The sequence below is a fragment of the Microplitis mediator genome, chromosome 2, assembly GCF_029852145.1.
Source record: "Microplitis mediator isolate UGA2020A chromosome 2, iyMicMedi2.1, whole genome shotgun sequence".
Lineage (NCBI taxonomy): Eukaryota > Metazoa > Arthropoda > Insecta > Hymenoptera > Braconidae > Microplitis > Microplitis mediator.
In genome coordinates this window covers 25858223-25873661 of record NC_079970.1, presented here as the reverse complement: position 1 = coordinate 25873661, position 15439 = coordinate 25858223, and the positions used below count along the sequence as shown (strand labels likewise).

The 15439-nt window shown below is 30.0% G+C and overlaps 4 protein-coding genes across 6 annotated transcripts; 2 read left to right on the top strand and 2 right to left on the bottom strand.

The window, feature by feature from the left end:
- Nucleotides 1–469: 469 nt before the first annotated feature.
- LOC130663481 (ero1-like protein) lies at nt 470–3862 on the bottom strand. Its single transcript, XM_057462726.1, has 6 exons — nt 2968–3862; nt 2622–2825; nt 2159–2555; nt 1612–1963; nt 1257–1550; nt 470–1183 (listed from the first exon to the last, which is right to left on the bottom strand). Exons 1-6 carry the CDS (start codon nt 3067–3069, stop codon nt 1132–1134), a joined length of 1401 nt encoding a protein of 466 aa, XP_057318709.1. The 5' UTR covers nt 3070–3862; the 3' UTR covers nt 470–1131.
- Nucleotides 3863–4295: 433 nt separating this feature from the next.
- Nucleotides 4296–7776, top strand: LOC130663844 (E3 ubiquitin-protein ligase Mdm2-like). Its single transcript, XM_057463352.1, has 6 exons — nt 4296–4615; nt 4735–4788; nt 5571–5702; nt 5770–5924; nt 6015–6206; nt 6316–7776. Exons 1-6 carry the CDS (start codon nt 4579–4581, stop codon nt 6958–6960), a joined length of 1215 nt encoding a protein of 404 aa, XP_057319335.1. The 5' UTR covers nt 4296–4578; the 3' UTR covers nt 6961–7776.
- Nucleotides 7636–10853, top strand: LOC130663843 (CAAX prenyl protease 1 homolog). Of its 2 annotated transcripts, XR_008989260.1 has the most exons (7): nt 7636–7776; nt 7873–8019; nt 9213–9416; nt 9484–10008; nt 10091–10234; nt 10305–10654; nt 10810–10853. XR_008989260.1 is itself a non-coding variant. In XM_057463351.1 (6 exons), the coding sequence occupies exons 1-6, from the start codon at nt 7678–7680 to the stop codon at nt 10521–10523; spliced, it is 1338 nt and encodes a 445-aa protein (XP_057319334.1). In that variant the 5' UTR covers nt 7636–7677; the 3' UTR covers nt 10524–10853. The 2 variants fall into 2 exon arrangements, 1 of the variants encoding a protein (XP_057319334.1); XM_057463351.1 differs by having other exon boundaries at nt 10305–10853.
- LOC130663842 (triokinase/FMN cyclase-like) lies at nt 10730–15388 on the bottom strand. 2 transcript variants are annotated; one of them, XM_057463348.1, is made up of 9 exons: nt 15146–15388; nt 14437–14611; nt 14289–14377; nt 13838–14054; nt 12489–12734; nt 12016–12429; nt 11688–11941; nt 11129–11259; nt 10730–11051 (listed from the first exon to the last, which is right to left on the bottom strand). In XM_057463348.1, the coding sequence occupies exons 1-9, from the start codon at nt 15266–15268 to the stop codon at nt 10931–10933; spliced, it is 1770 nt and encodes a 589-aa protein (XP_057319331.1). In that variant the 5' UTR covers nt 15269–15388; the 3' UTR covers nt 10730–10930. The 2 variants fall into 2 exon arrangements, with proteins under 2 accessions (XP_057319331.1, XP_057319333.1); XM_057463350.1 differs by having other exon boundaries at nt 14437–14532; nt 15146–15284.
- Between the last annotated feature and the right edge of the window lie 51 nt (nt 15389–15439).

Genomic DNA, 15439 nt, shown 5'->3' with positions numbered 1-15439 from the left:
ACGATCTTGAAGTTAGCAGACAGTTCACAATTTTGATTTTTTTTTTAACAATTCAATTTAAAATTTTAAAAAATTAAAATGTGCACATGTAGAAAATTTACAAAACTCTAGGTGCAAATTTAAAAAATATTTTTTATTTTATTATTTATCGTATTGGAAAATAATCAAAAAATTTCTAGACGTCGGCTCACTTCAGTATCATGATTTATTTACATAAGGAAATTTTTTATTGATTTAATTTATGATATATAACAAAGTAGTTGTTTATAAATTAATTTATTAAAACTTAAACAAATAATAATAACAAATAAATATATAAATGATAATTAAACATAATTAAAGTAGCGATAGTTTATTACAATAACTTAATTTGTAACTCTAAAATAATGCGCTGTTTAAAATAATTTAAAATACATAAAAAGATTAAATTTAAATTCTACCTGCAATAAAAATCTACTCTTATTTCCTACATTAGATTTATTAAACACAAAAGTAATTGGACAAACAAATAATTTATCACAGATAGAATCAGGAGATACAGTAATAAATTTTTTTACAAATAATGTAGACATGTAGATAAATATTTAATAGATAAATTACACCATAGTAATCCTCAAATTACTGAAACTATTATTAATAATATCTGTTTCTCTTTGTTTATAAGAAACTTATATATAAAAAATAAATTTTTGTAAAGATTTTGGTATCAAAATGTGTCAATCGGAAGAGTGTACTTTGTTTTATACAGTCAGTAAATAATATCATAATTATTCCAATCAATATTATAATCATCTAAATTATCTTTGCACTTTTAAAATCCTCCAATATTTGTATTGCAAGTTTATATATTTATTTAATATATTATTTTATTATGTAAGTATTTAAAATATCAAGACCACAATTTTTTTCTAAGTCTAAATTTTAAAATTAGTCACGTCTAATTAAATCCTGATAAACTAAAAAAAAATTAACTAGTACTTAAAACTCGTTAAATAAATTCTTTTCTTTCGATATTTAAATGCTATCTTAATTTAATTATCGATAAATTATAAGTAATATCTATTGTTTTTTTGTGTTTTCATGTGATGTATTTTTTACTGGGCTATGGAAAAATATGTCAGCTGGATGGAATTATCTCATCATCTGCCGGAATTTGTCCAACTCAAATATACTCTCAGACAATCTGTAGAATAAATAAATCATTAGCCTGATAATTGAAGCAATTAAATTTATTAATAATAATAAATAATTTTTACCTTCCAAAACCATTAACCAGAGCGACAATTTCAGTTCTTTCAAGATTAAATTGTTTTCTATTTAAATAAGTCAGCCTGGGCGACCACTCATCAAATTTACCTGAAAATAATATTTTCAGTGCAGTACCAATACCTTGCACTTGTAATTTACCCCACAATTTACACTTGTCGCATCCCACACAGTCCATTATACGAGATATATTTCTAAAATGCTGTCTAAACTCTTCTTTCAACAACTTCGCCTGCGATCCGCCGTTGAACATAAGACTTTCATTGAAGTGATCAGGAAATGACCTGAAAAAATAAACTTTTTAATTTTATTCTTTAAATTAATAATTAAAAAGTTTAAACGTACTTTACTACTTGCAAAATATCCTTTATTGCCATTTTAGTATCATCATCTTCAGAATCATTGCCAGTGTAATATTCCTCGCGTTCTAGATAAGGCGCAGCTTTATGGAGTGCACGTAATTCCAACAAATACAAGAAGTACAAATTTTTTAACCACTCGGGTCCTTCGTTTCCAGTCATGTCCGGTGAAAAACGTCGCTGGAATTCTGGAAGATTAGGCCCCCATTCACCACTTTCACGTACGAATGTCATACCATCTTGACTAGATAATAAATATTTTGCAGACAAATGTATATTAATACTAGCGTGCAGTCCAGATATCACACGATAAAATGCACGTTTTTCTAAACACATTCCTAAATATAAAATTTGTTTATTAAAATCAGTAAATATTAGGGGAGAGACCCAGTACCCGATCAGGGAACTAGTACCCGATCACTCGTGTATTTGTATATCTATATTTACTGAATGTAAATATACAAATACATGAACTGATCGGGCACTAGGTCTTATACCTCAATAATAATAAAAATAAAAATATAATAAATTACCATTGACTTTAGAAGTCTGTATAAAATTATGCGGCGAAGCATCAGGTCTAAAACAATTTTCCATATAAATACTCCGCCATATTCTATGAGCACTAGGCCCTTTATATCCGGTATATCTCTCAGGATTTAGCAGCAAGTCGACATATTCACCAGGACTAGTTTCTTTGATACAAAAATTATCCAAATTATCATCGTGATATTGCCATCTCTCAAATTCTTTGTAATTCTTCGAGCTTATTGTCGTGTTTAAATAACCGAGCTCTCGATTGTGATCCCTGGCAGTTTGCTCACAATCAGTCAGCTGATTTTCAGCCAAATATTTGTCATACGGATTCTCGTACTGGTAGTCATGGGTATCTGTGCGTAAGTCTCCTTTCAGTCCGACTGGTATGTCATCCTGAATAAATTAACAATTAATTATAAATTATAAATAATAATTATAAATAAATAAATAATAACTTACACTTTCACAAGGTTGCACATGACAGTATCTGATAGCACACTTGCTGTCATCAGCCCAAAACGGGCAATCTTTTTTCAAATTTACTTTATAAAACCGGAAGTAATCCCTCAGGAGAAGACTTTGCAGTCTTGGATATATTTTCATATTATTGAAATAATCAACAGTATCAAAATTGCAACTGCAATCATCAATTGATCCTTTTAACTAAAAAAAAAATATATGGCGGTGATTATTATTACTAATTAATTATTTATTTATTTTACAGAAAAAATAAATAAATTATTCAACAGGTTAAACACAACACTACCAATAAAAATAAATAAATAATAAATATTTGTAAACATACCTTGCAGAAACACTGATCATTACTTTGCTTATGGGATCCAAAGTAATTAGCAAATGTAAAGTTAAAAATAGATAAAAATATTATGAACATTAATCGAGACATTTTTAAAAATAGTTATCACTATTGCATTTATAATACATATGTTACTAATGCAACGTCACTATTATAGAAAATAGTAGCGCTCAGTTGAATAATGAAAACTTGAAATTATTTTTCCGCCAACTTTAAACTTCCAACAGCACTAATTATTTATTTAAATGTTTATTATCATTATTATTATCGTCCTCAACAATCATCAGTGCAGTTTTGTATTTAGTTAAGTCACGTACACAACCCAACTCTTATCTTTATAAAACACATGTGAAACTTCCCGTTATACATTTAAAAAATAATAAATGTTTTTAAAATAATAAATAATTTATATGGATATAGCCAATGATATTAAAAGTAATCAGCATCTAATGTTACTCGATCATCTGGTATCTGTCAGTAAAAAAACTCCTCTATCCAATACTATTATGAACACAAATACAAACTGATGAAACCCAAGTCCTTGACCTTTATATAAATAAACCCCCACTTAATTACACTCCGCTATCTCGAACTATTAAAAATATTTTTCCTAGAAACCAATGGACGCAAGTTCAAAATTTCTACGTGACAATTACCACCTATACCAATTGTTCACGTGGTTCAAAGATATTTTACCACGTAATTTTATGATACACCAAATTTTTTCAAAAATAATTACATCTTCTTTTACGTTTTTTTTAAATTACACTACTGACTTTGACGTATGTCTACACGTGCATTATTTAAATATTAATTAAGCGCATGTCAATAATCTAATTTCATTTTTTATATCAATTATTTAAATGCAATTGGAATTATCTGGTCCGTCTCTAGTTTACATTTATTATTATTATTTTTATTTTCCTTATTTTCATAAAAATATTCTCTTTGTCGATATTAAACTCAGCGGGTAAATTCAAAATTTCAAAGTTTACATCATTATCGATGAGTGCGAATGTAGCAAACAGAATTTTAAATTTTATAAACAATTGAAATTAAATTTATAAATTTTTAAAAATGCGCGCGCGAATTTTCAATTATTCAAATGCGCATTTTTTTTACTCAAATTTTATTTATTGAAAATTTAAAAAATTAACTGTCAGTTACTTCACATTATTATCGACACAAATATATGTCGTCTATGTCTATATATATATATATATATATATATATATTTACGAAGTTGATGGTGTATTGCGACTCACTATTGTCCATTTATATGTGTATATATATAGCTACACATAAATATGGAACCTAAAACGTGTTCCTACGTGTCGATTCTTGTGTAAAGAATTTACTACAATGCGTACATCGCGTACAATAATTTTTGTATGTGTGTACGCTATACTACACGAGAATACGGGAAGAAGAGAATGAATGTATAGTTGGAATAAGCGGGAGTAAACTTGTATACTAGACTGTGGTTGTTGGAGTACGTAAGACCTTGAGTATTTTTTTGGACGCGGTCTAGGCGTTCTTTATTTCTTTTTTAGTTTACGTTAATTTTTTAAATTTACCAATGGATCGCTTTTGACAATTATGAGCCTCTTGAATTCAATCCAACCACCGCCAGCTGGTATGTATCGGTTTTAATTGTTTAAGCTTTAATTTATATGGTTATTCTTGTATTAAAACGACGTTTTTAGTTTTTTTTTTTATTGTATAATATAATTTTCATTCAAAATGTGTGCGTAGGTCCGTTGAATCAAGCTGGCTCTTCTTCATGGAAAAGAAAAGGATCAGATGATGGTAAATTTTTTCACAGAAATTATTTACTGATTAATTTTACAAGTTTTTAGTTTTTAAACGAATTATTGATAGTTTATAAATTTAAAACAATGGATTTTTATTTATTATCAATTTAAAAGTCATCGTTATCACGGTACTGAAGTTAGCCGACGTCTTATAATTTTTTTAAAAACGATAAATTATTTTAAAAAATTGAATCTATAGTTTTTTAAATTTTCCACGTGCGTATTTTTATTTTTATGAGTGTAAATGTAGCAGACATACGTCAAATTTATAATTACATGTAAAAAAATTAATTAAAAAATGCATGTACTGAATTTCGAATTTTCTAAACATGCATTTTTTATGATAACTGAAGTTAGCAGACGTCTAATAATTTTTGGTTTTTTTTTTTAGACGATAAACTACAAAAAAACAATATTTGAAAAAATTGCACTTGTAGTTTTTAAAATTTTCTTCATGTGCATATTTTTAGTTTTTTTTTTTTGCAATTGATTTGTTGAAAATCAAAAATTCAAAAATTTTTAAATGTCTGCTATCTTCAGGATCATCATTTTTTTATTTTTATTTTAAAAATTGTCAGATGTCCGCTAACTTTACTATCATTTATTTTTTTCCGCATTTTATTTGTTGAAAAAATCTGAAAATTTTTAATTGTCTGCTTACTTCAGAAATATCGTTCTCATTAAGTCCGAGTGAAAAAATAAACTGAGCTCACATTGGACACTTATTTTACTTTATTACTTTTTATTAAATTTATAAAAATATTTTTTAATTTATAGAAAACGAAGATCATGAATCTAATGTTAAAAAACCAAGATATTCTTGGTACGTAACATTGGAGAGTGAATCACCACTAGGAACTGATGACAGCGATACTGAGTCTATGTACAGTGTGCAAGATCAAGAGACTGGTATGTATTAATTAATTAATTAAATAACTTATCTATCACATGCTAACTATTTTATTGTTTTTTACAGAGTATGCTAGAGATACTTCAGATACTTCAACAACATGGATCAGTACTTCGAATGACAACGCAAACATTGCAGTTGAAGTTGAGTTCGAATTGGCTGCATCTGAATCTGAGTCTGATAATCCATATTACGATCGAATATCATCATCTGATCCAGAGGTACTTTTATTCCCCGCCAATATAAGCAGTACCTGCTTTTTTTTTTCTTTTTTTTTTTAAATACTTAATTTATTTATTGTATTAAATTAGGACGTTTCTGCAGTCGAAGTAATGTTATCTCGGAATAGCTTAAGTAGTTCAAATTTTGATTATTCTGAAGAAACTGACGAATCAATAGCGTCAGTAGACAGTGACTTTGGGCGTCTTTATTTCTATAGATGCATACAGTGTCGTGAGGAGAAAGCAAATCCTCAGTTTACGCACTGCGAAAAATGTTTCCAAGTAAGTTTTTGTCAATTACTGACAATCACTAAAAATCATGCAGTAGTCAAAATTTATTTTTGATTATTGTCGATAGTAATGCAGTTAATTAATTTGTATGAATGTATAGCTCAAAAAAAATTTCTTTCCACCACGACCGAAACGGAAACGACGTAAGAAAAATTTTGATAATAAAAGTAATGAAGAGAGTGAGTCATCATCAGCGGCAACGACGTCTAATTCACAATCTCTGACGCACCTTGACTCGGGTCTGGGATTGAGTCAAACAGATTCAGCTAATGGTAGTCAAAGTCAATGTGATTTGGCAAATTGTAGTCAGGGTCATTACGACTCGGCGATTGGTAGCCAAAGTCAAAGTGATTCGGTAATTGACAGCCAGCAGTCATTGGTATCAGAAGTTAATAACGACAATTTAACATCATCAGACTCATTGTTTAATGTTGATAATATTGATTACAATAAAGCCTCGACTTCTGTCTCACTTGATGTCTGCTTGCCGCTAAGTGGCGGGAAAAATAATTGCAATGAGATCAATATCAATGATCACATTAAAAAAAACGATAAGTCTGATGATAGCGACACTAAACAGTGTCTCGTTTGTACAGTTAAACCAAAAGACGGTGCTTTTGTTCACGGTAAAATATTACATATATTTAGCTGTTATACTTGTGCGATTCAAATTTGGAAACGTACAAAACGTTGTCCGATTTGTCAGCGTAAAGTTAAAAATGTGTCTAAGCTCATTTTTTCATGATAAATAAAATCCATTGGAAGCTGAACCATCAAGCAAAAAAAAAGAAAATTAATTTAAACAACAAGATCTATTGAAATAATTTTTTTTTGTAATATTTTTGTAACTAACCACCATCTTTTTAAAATAATTAATACAAAAAAAAATGTCCAGATATGTAAAAAAAAATTTTTTTATGTATTCAAATGTAACCTTCACAGAATCCTCGAATAAGAAAGAAAATGAATCTATTTTTGGACTTCTCAGAAGGTAAAGGACCAAAGGGCCGCTCGCAGATGCGGGTGGTCGGTGAGGTTTCGATTAAATCTTGACTAATGGTCAAGATTTTCCAACTGGTCCAGAGTAGAGGGTACGGTAAAAAAAATCGCTAGTCTCTAGATGGTTTAGTTTGAAGGCTTTAAAAAAATTTAATAAGCCTGTAGTATCCCGCCACGTGTTGAACAAACAGCGTCTTCACCGGCCGGCTTTTGAATTACTTTTAGTACAAGTAATTACCATGTAGTCGTGCTGTCTGCGTCTGATTTTCCGAGTGTTAGCATGTGTAGGAAAATATTATACAGCAAGAACAGCTGAAATTAAAATCATAATCGTATATATTTACACCATTGCTGTTGCTATTGATCATCCAGACCCGGACCCCGGAGCTATACCCGAACCCGGACGCTGTGTTGTGTACGCGGCGTTTTCTGTTAAAAACCGTGAAATTGTTTATTTATTAAAATGGCGGTAATAACGGATAATGAAGAGTACATACGTTATTCAATACTTGCTGTTATTTGGATACTTTATTTCTGGGAACTTTATTTGAGTTTGCGTCAGGTTAGTATTTTATTATTTTCCAACACGTGGCATTTTTTTTTTATTTGTTATTTGATTGAGATTGCTAATTTTTTTTTGATTATTTTTTAATTGCAGAGAAAATTGATGCAAACATTGACATCACTGCCTACATCATTAGGTGGTTTGATGACTGAAGAATTGTATCAGAAAGCTAGAATTTACGCGCTTGATAAAAATGCCTACAGCAATATTCATGATCTTTTTGCAACGATTGTCAATACGGTAAAAATTACATATTAAACATTAAATAATATTACTGATTACACTGCGAATCAAAAAACAAATATCATTTTTATCTAATCGCAGAAATAATTTATTTAAATTTTGTCAATGCGCATGAGGACATTTTGAATTTTAGCTCATATTTTATTTATTCAATCTTTTGATAATCAGTTGGCTGATAAATTTCATGATCAGCCTACTCATTGGTTAATTTATCAATTTAATATTTTATTTATTTATTTTTTTTTAATGATCCTGAAGTTAGCAGACATTTAAAAATTTTTGAATTTTCGTTTTGCAATAAATCAACTGCAAAAAAATAATATAAAAATATGCACATGTAGAAAATTTTAAGAACTACAGGTGCAATTTTTTAAAATATTTTTTTAAAAATTTTTTATCGTCTAAAAAAAATCCAAAAATTATTAGACGTCTACTAACTTCAGTATCATTTTTTTTACTGTACAAGTTTTAGTTTTTTACAGAATATCTTTTTAATTTTATATATCAATTTCTTCATCTTCCTAGTAATTTTTGGTTGCCTTTGACTATCACCGGCTGTCTACAGCTCGTTTATTATTTCCTGAGCCAGCTGTTCTTCCTTTTTGCCATCGGCTCCACTATCTCGTGCTTTATTTTACGTCTTACTGCTGGACAGGACCAGTGGTGAAGTCTTCCTCCGCAGCTCAAGCTCTGCACTGCGTTCTTCCTGAGGCAGTGTTACAATTCTACTCAAGAGAAATAGCTCCAACTCATTCACAACTTTACTCAGCCTCAACTCTACTCAGTTATATCTTTACTCAGCTACAACTTTGCTCACAAAGAATTGATATTTTATCGATAGGCTAAAATACGTGAGTAGAGTTGTAGCTGAGTCTAATTGAAGCTAAATAAAGATATAACTGAGTAGAGTTATAGGTATTTCCCTTGAGTAGAGATGTTGTGAGTAGAACTGTAACACTGCCCTTCCTGATCCTGGTCCATTCCTCCTTGTTGTCTACTTCCATTTTTCTATCCTCCCAATACTTTTCCTTCCCAAATTCGTTTTTATTAATAAATTATTGAATATTTATACTAAAATTATAATATCAGTCGTAAATTTTTTACGACATTACCCTATAAATTTTTTATTACTCAAGTTTTCAAGGCGACTAAACACTCAACTTAAATTATTTATTTATTTTATTCAATAGATTGTAATACTTACGTACGCATTTTATTATTACTGGCAATGGGGTCTCATGTTGACGGAATTCCTTGCTCTGGATACATCAAACGAAATAATAGTTAGTGCTTGTGTGCTAATTATTATGAACACGGTATCGACAATTATTGACATGCCATTTAAAATATACAACGTCTTTATCCTCGAAGAAAAACATGGTTTTAATAAACAGGTAATTTTAAAATTAGTAGATCTAAATATTCAAAATAATTGATTAATAAAATAATTCATTTTTACAGACGGTGAAATTTTTCATTAGAGATCAATTACTGAAGTTCATGGTAGGTCAGATAATCGGGCCGCCATTGTTGTGCGGACTAGTGTGGATTATCAAAAACGGCGGGGACTATTTCTTCTTCTACGTCTGGATATTTACGGTAGCAGTTACACTCTTCATGTCCGTAGTTTATCCGGAAGTTATTGCGCCGCTATTTGACAAGTACTCGCCGCTGCCGGAGGGCGAATTGAAGCAGAAGATTGAAGCACTAGCGGCCTCATTGAATTTCCCGCTGTACAAGCTGTACATTGTCGAAGGTTCCAAGAGATCTTCTCACTCCAACGCTTACATGTACGGTTTCTACAAGCACAAGAGGATAGTCCTCTTCGATACCCTCGTCAAAGAATACTCTCAGGCGAACGTTAATCCTGATGGCAAAGGCAAGGAAGACTACGGCTGCGAAGTTGACGAGGTACTCGCGATCTTGGTCCATGAATTGGGTCACTGGCAATACAGTCATACCCTCAAGGGCTTAGCATTAGCTCAGGTAACTTTTTTTCCGCGATAAATTCTAATAATTATCAAATATTTTAATTAAATAATTCATTCATTTATTTGTTTATTTGCAGATAAGTTTTGTCATGAATTTTATCCCCTTTGCTAAATTATTGAACTACCAGCCGATTTATACAGCTTTTGGTTTCACTGCTTCCCAGCCAATTTTCATTGGACTTATCGTTGTTATGATGTATATTTTAACTCCTTTGAATACGGTAATTATTAATTTTGTAAATAATTAATTAGATATGTTAATTTTAATTAATAAAAAATTTATAATTTCAGCTGTTCGGGTTCCTGATGACTGTAAACTCACGGCGTTTTGAATTCCAAGCTGATGCATTTGGTAAAAAACTTGGCCACGCTGCGGCATTAAAACGTGCATTAGTTAAATTGCACAAAGATAATTTATCATTCCCGTTGTACGACAAACTTTACTCGGGATGGCATCATAGCCACCCACCTCTACTCGAGCGTCTTGAAGCACTCGATAAGTATGATTGATATGATGAAAAAAAAATTTCATTATTTGTGAGTAATAAGAAAGAAAAAATGGGCATAATTGTCAATTGTTGTTGTATACACATCAGCATACATTCTTAAAGTCCGTCATTTTTGTCATATGTCATGTGTGTGTGAGTATAATTAATTAATGTAATTATCCATTAAAATATTTTTTTTCTTCCACAATATTTATAAATCGCGATACATTTTTTAAAATTTAACATTTCTTTATTAAAATAAAATTATTATTACAATTTATATTTAAAAAAAAATAATTGTTCATCAGATAAAATATTGGTCCACGCGTTATTAAAATTAATGTACCAAAGATTTTATACATGTAAGTTCTTTTACGTACATCTCTTAGATTTTATATTTTTTATTAATCAATTCGTCCATTAGTACTTTTATTCTATTTCTCTAATTAATATTTCAGCGATAGCATTAATCCAAATCACAACTCCAAATGCTCCTGCATCGACGTCATTTAAAAATTTCGATTGTTTTACATACGCAGCCCGTCCAGCTCTAAAATTTATTATTTTAATAAATAATTATAAATTATTACTTATACTTAATATTAAATATACATAATTTATATTTACTTAGGAATCATTTGTTTGGTTAAATTACATCCTAATTTAGCTGCGTCGACAGTTTTTTTAATAACAACATTAAATTCAGTGTGAGTTAATTGCTCAGTAAATGCAGCACACGCAGGATTTAATGCGTCCAACTGAAAACAAATTTTAAGTCTGCTTATTAATTTTTGTTAAGTTAATAAATTAATTGGCGAATAGAATAAGACTAAGGATTAATACTCTATCAAAAAAATCCATGTGGAATTGCATGGGAACCCATAGGAATCCATATTGAAAAGTATGGATTTATGTAAGAATCCATAGGAATTTATATAGGAATCTATGGATTTATATAAGAATCCATGTAGGAAACCATCAGTATCTGGAAACTGCGTTTCTACATCAGTAATTTCTATAGAATCCGGGATATCTGGATTTCTTAATACGAATATACGAATCTATGTTGGATTTCTATAGGAAACCATATGGGAATCCATCTAAAAACGTCATGCGAGAATCCTATACTGGATTCCCATGTGGATTTTTTTGATAGGCTGAGTAAAAAAAAATATTTATCTCAAACCATCGTTCTATCGCCTGGCTCCGCTTTGCTGTACTTGATAACACCATTGATAGCAGATCTCCAGGCCTGTGCCCACAATTGAGGCCAACCAGCTTCCGCTTTTGAGTCTGCTAGCGCTGAAGCCGCTGTTGTAAACATCAAACTATAAACAGCTCCTGAAGTTCCTCCCATACATTCTTCTGCTATTTCTGACAGCTCAGTAAGCAATGAAACGGGATACGAAGTACTCAAAGTATCCATAGATTTTAAAATATCTGTTCGAATTATTTATTTAAATATCAGTTACTTAACTAACTTGTTTATTTATAATTTTGAAAAAATGATTTACTGTCAGCCAGTTTTTTGTGCGTGGAACCGCAGTCGCCATCACCGCAGCCACGATCCAACGTATTTAATGTCTCTTCGTTATTAATAATTGCTTTGCATGCATTTATCAAACATTCCTTTATTATTTTGCTCTCTCGCTCATTTAGTTTTGGACCCATGGATTTTTTTTTTAGATCTTTAGTATCAGGTACTTGCGCACTCGAAATTAATTTCTTATTATCAATGCAGTCTGATGTAGGAAGACTGTAAGCACATCCTGGCCAGCAGGGTGCTTCTGTTGTGTCATCAAGACAATCAATGTATAACTTTTTATATTCTTCTGGCAATTTTAAAATAGATATATGAATCCCCGCAGCGTCTAATGATGTCATTAGTACTCCAGAATAAACTCTGCATACTTTTATATTTTTATTTCCTATAATTATTAATTTTTAATATCAATAAAAAAAGTATTATAATTTTTTTTTTACTTACTCAGTTGTGTAACTATTTCATTAATGACGATTCCTTGTTCTAATTGACTTGTGCCGCCAAAATTATTTACCAAAACAGCTACCGAGTCATTACTGAGTAATGATAAAGTTTGAGAAATAGTTTCCAGTAATGTACCAACTACTTCAGCTGCGTTTTTTATTTTTATTCTACGATATCCAGCTTCTCCATGGACTCCAAGTCCTATTTCTATTTCATCTGCTGGCATATCGACCAACATATTTTGTCCTAAAAAATATTTATTAAATTTATAATCAATAAAAATTAATTTATTTTAATAAAAACTAAAAACTCAATAATAATAATAATACAATTTTTCAAATTTTTAGTTTTGGTTTTTTTTTCTGTCTGAGTTTATGATCTCTCATATCTGGGGTTCAAAAAAAGTGTCACCTGGCCATACCCGGAATAAAAAATTAAACCCACATTTTCTAAACTATTTGATCGATTTTGCTCATCTTCGAGCTTTATCAAGTTAATTTCCCAAAGAACAAGTGGGAAAGTTTCATTAAGATCCGATTGAAATTGTAGCCAGCATCCATCTGACATGTCGCGTCTATCACATATATATTACATACCTAAGGTAGAAGACCTAGTACCCGATCAGGGAACTGGTACTCGATCACTCCATGTATTTGTATATTTATATTTAGTAAAATTCAGTAAATATAAGTATACAAATTGAGTGATCAGGTACTAAATCCCTGACCGGGTATTGGGTCTCTTTCATATATTTATAAACTTTTGAACTGATGGAATTTCTTGGAAATAAAAGATATTAGAGTAAAATTTTTTGAAAATTGTGATACGAGACCCTCAACAATAGCAATATTTCTAAAAATTCACATGGTAATTCTAGTCTAAGCCAGACTTCACCAACATCCGAATCCTCTAGTGAAAGACCTCAGTTTAAAACGATTAGAAATTATTCAAAACTATTCAATTTTAATACTATACAGACATAATTTATCATTTAGTAAATCATTTTGTTTAATCAGGCCTCCTAGAGCCCAGAAGTGAACCCACTCGCCGTAAGTGTACCAAACCCTGGACCTTCTACAGCTCTTTTAATATTTTATCCACACTAGAGTATTTTACCAACGGTAAAGTTCTAATCTGCACGTATTATCATCGCAATTATTTATTGTCGTCAGACAGATTGTAGTCTGCATTTAATGAATAAAAAATTCTAGACTCGTTATTAAAAAAAAAAGTGTCAGTACATTTGATCACAAGAACTGCAACAATATTATTATTATTATTATTATTGTTTTTATTAGTCATAGATATGTTTAACAAAAAAAAAAGAAAATAAATAAATAAAAGCAAACCAGGTAAAGAACATGAGCGTAACCCAACTCCATAAGTTGCTATACAATCCGCCAGTATTTTAGCATGGTATAATATTTCATCAATACCATTTCCTCGTTCAGCCATTGCTCCAGTTATTTTAATAACAAATAATATACCAACAAGTCCTCGTTTACCAGCCCGACCTTGATCAGATTTCGGAATACTACAGTCATCTCCGATTATTATTTCTGAAATCTTTATAAAAAAATTTCATTTATTTACTGAACTATCAAAACTCATAAGTAAATATTATTGCTCATATATTTTATTGATTAAATAATTATTTATTCAGTTAAACGAATTAAAATTGATATCCATTTTCAAGGCTTCTGATAAAACCGGGTGATTAATTTTTGACACGAATAAATAATTGAGTTTCTTTAATCAATAAATATCATTTCGGAGTATTAACATATTTTTTATGAGTACCTTGAGATGTTTTTGTCTAGCTTTTTCAATAGCTATTCCAAAATTCAAACAATCACCAGTATAATTTGGTATCACAGCCAACGTACCAGCTGAAGCAACAAATAAACAAGTTAATTAAATATCGGATAATGTGAACATATAAATTTACCATCATTATAAACTGAATTCAAAGCATGAAGAATATGATTAGGAGGTGGTGCAGCAAATACAGAACCAGCAACTGAAGCTGTCAGCATTCCGGTACCTACAAAACCACCAGCAAATGGTTCATGCCCACTACCTCCACCACTAATTATTGATACTTTATCTCTACGATTATTATACTAAAATAAGTAATAAATTTATTTATTAATTAAATAATAAACGATACTCAAGTCAGCCGACTTCTGATAATTTTTGGATTTTTTTAGAAACGATAAATCATAAAAAAAATATTTTAAAAAATTGCATCCATAGACCCTGGTGGAAATTTTAAGAATTTTCTCTGAAAAACTCAGTTCTAAAATTCTAAAAATTTTTTCTAAGTTCTAAAGACTTTTTCAGAGAAAAGTCTGAAAAATTTCCACCAGAGGATTTATTAATTTTCTACACATGCATTTTTTTACTTTTTTTTTTTCATTGATTCGTTGAAAACAAAAATGGGAAAATTGTTTATTGTCTGAGTGTGAATGCAGCAGATATGAAACAAATTTTGAATTTAACAAAAACAAAAATAAAAAAATTCACACACTGAATTTGAAATTCTGTAAATGTGAATTTTTTAAATTTTGTTCAATTTACATTCAATTTTTTTATTTAAAAATTAAAAAATTGACAATTGTCTGCTGTCACACTTTAGGATCATAAGTAAAACTTACATTTGCTATCAGAACAACATTTTTAGCCTCATGATGCTCCAATTTTGGATAAGCGCAACAAAGTCCAGATAACGTTTCACCAACAGTTGTGTCAACAGAATTAATCAATTGTTTACTTGACATTTTAGCTGCAATTAAAAAAACTAAAATAAAAATAACGAAAGAAAAAAAATTTTTTATGAATAGGAGCGAGTTATTGCGCGGGCGTTAATGACTTGACTGTCCATTGAGTGAACAGCTGAGCTTACAATATATAGTTATGATCTTTGACCTTGATTGTCTAAGTAGAGGAAA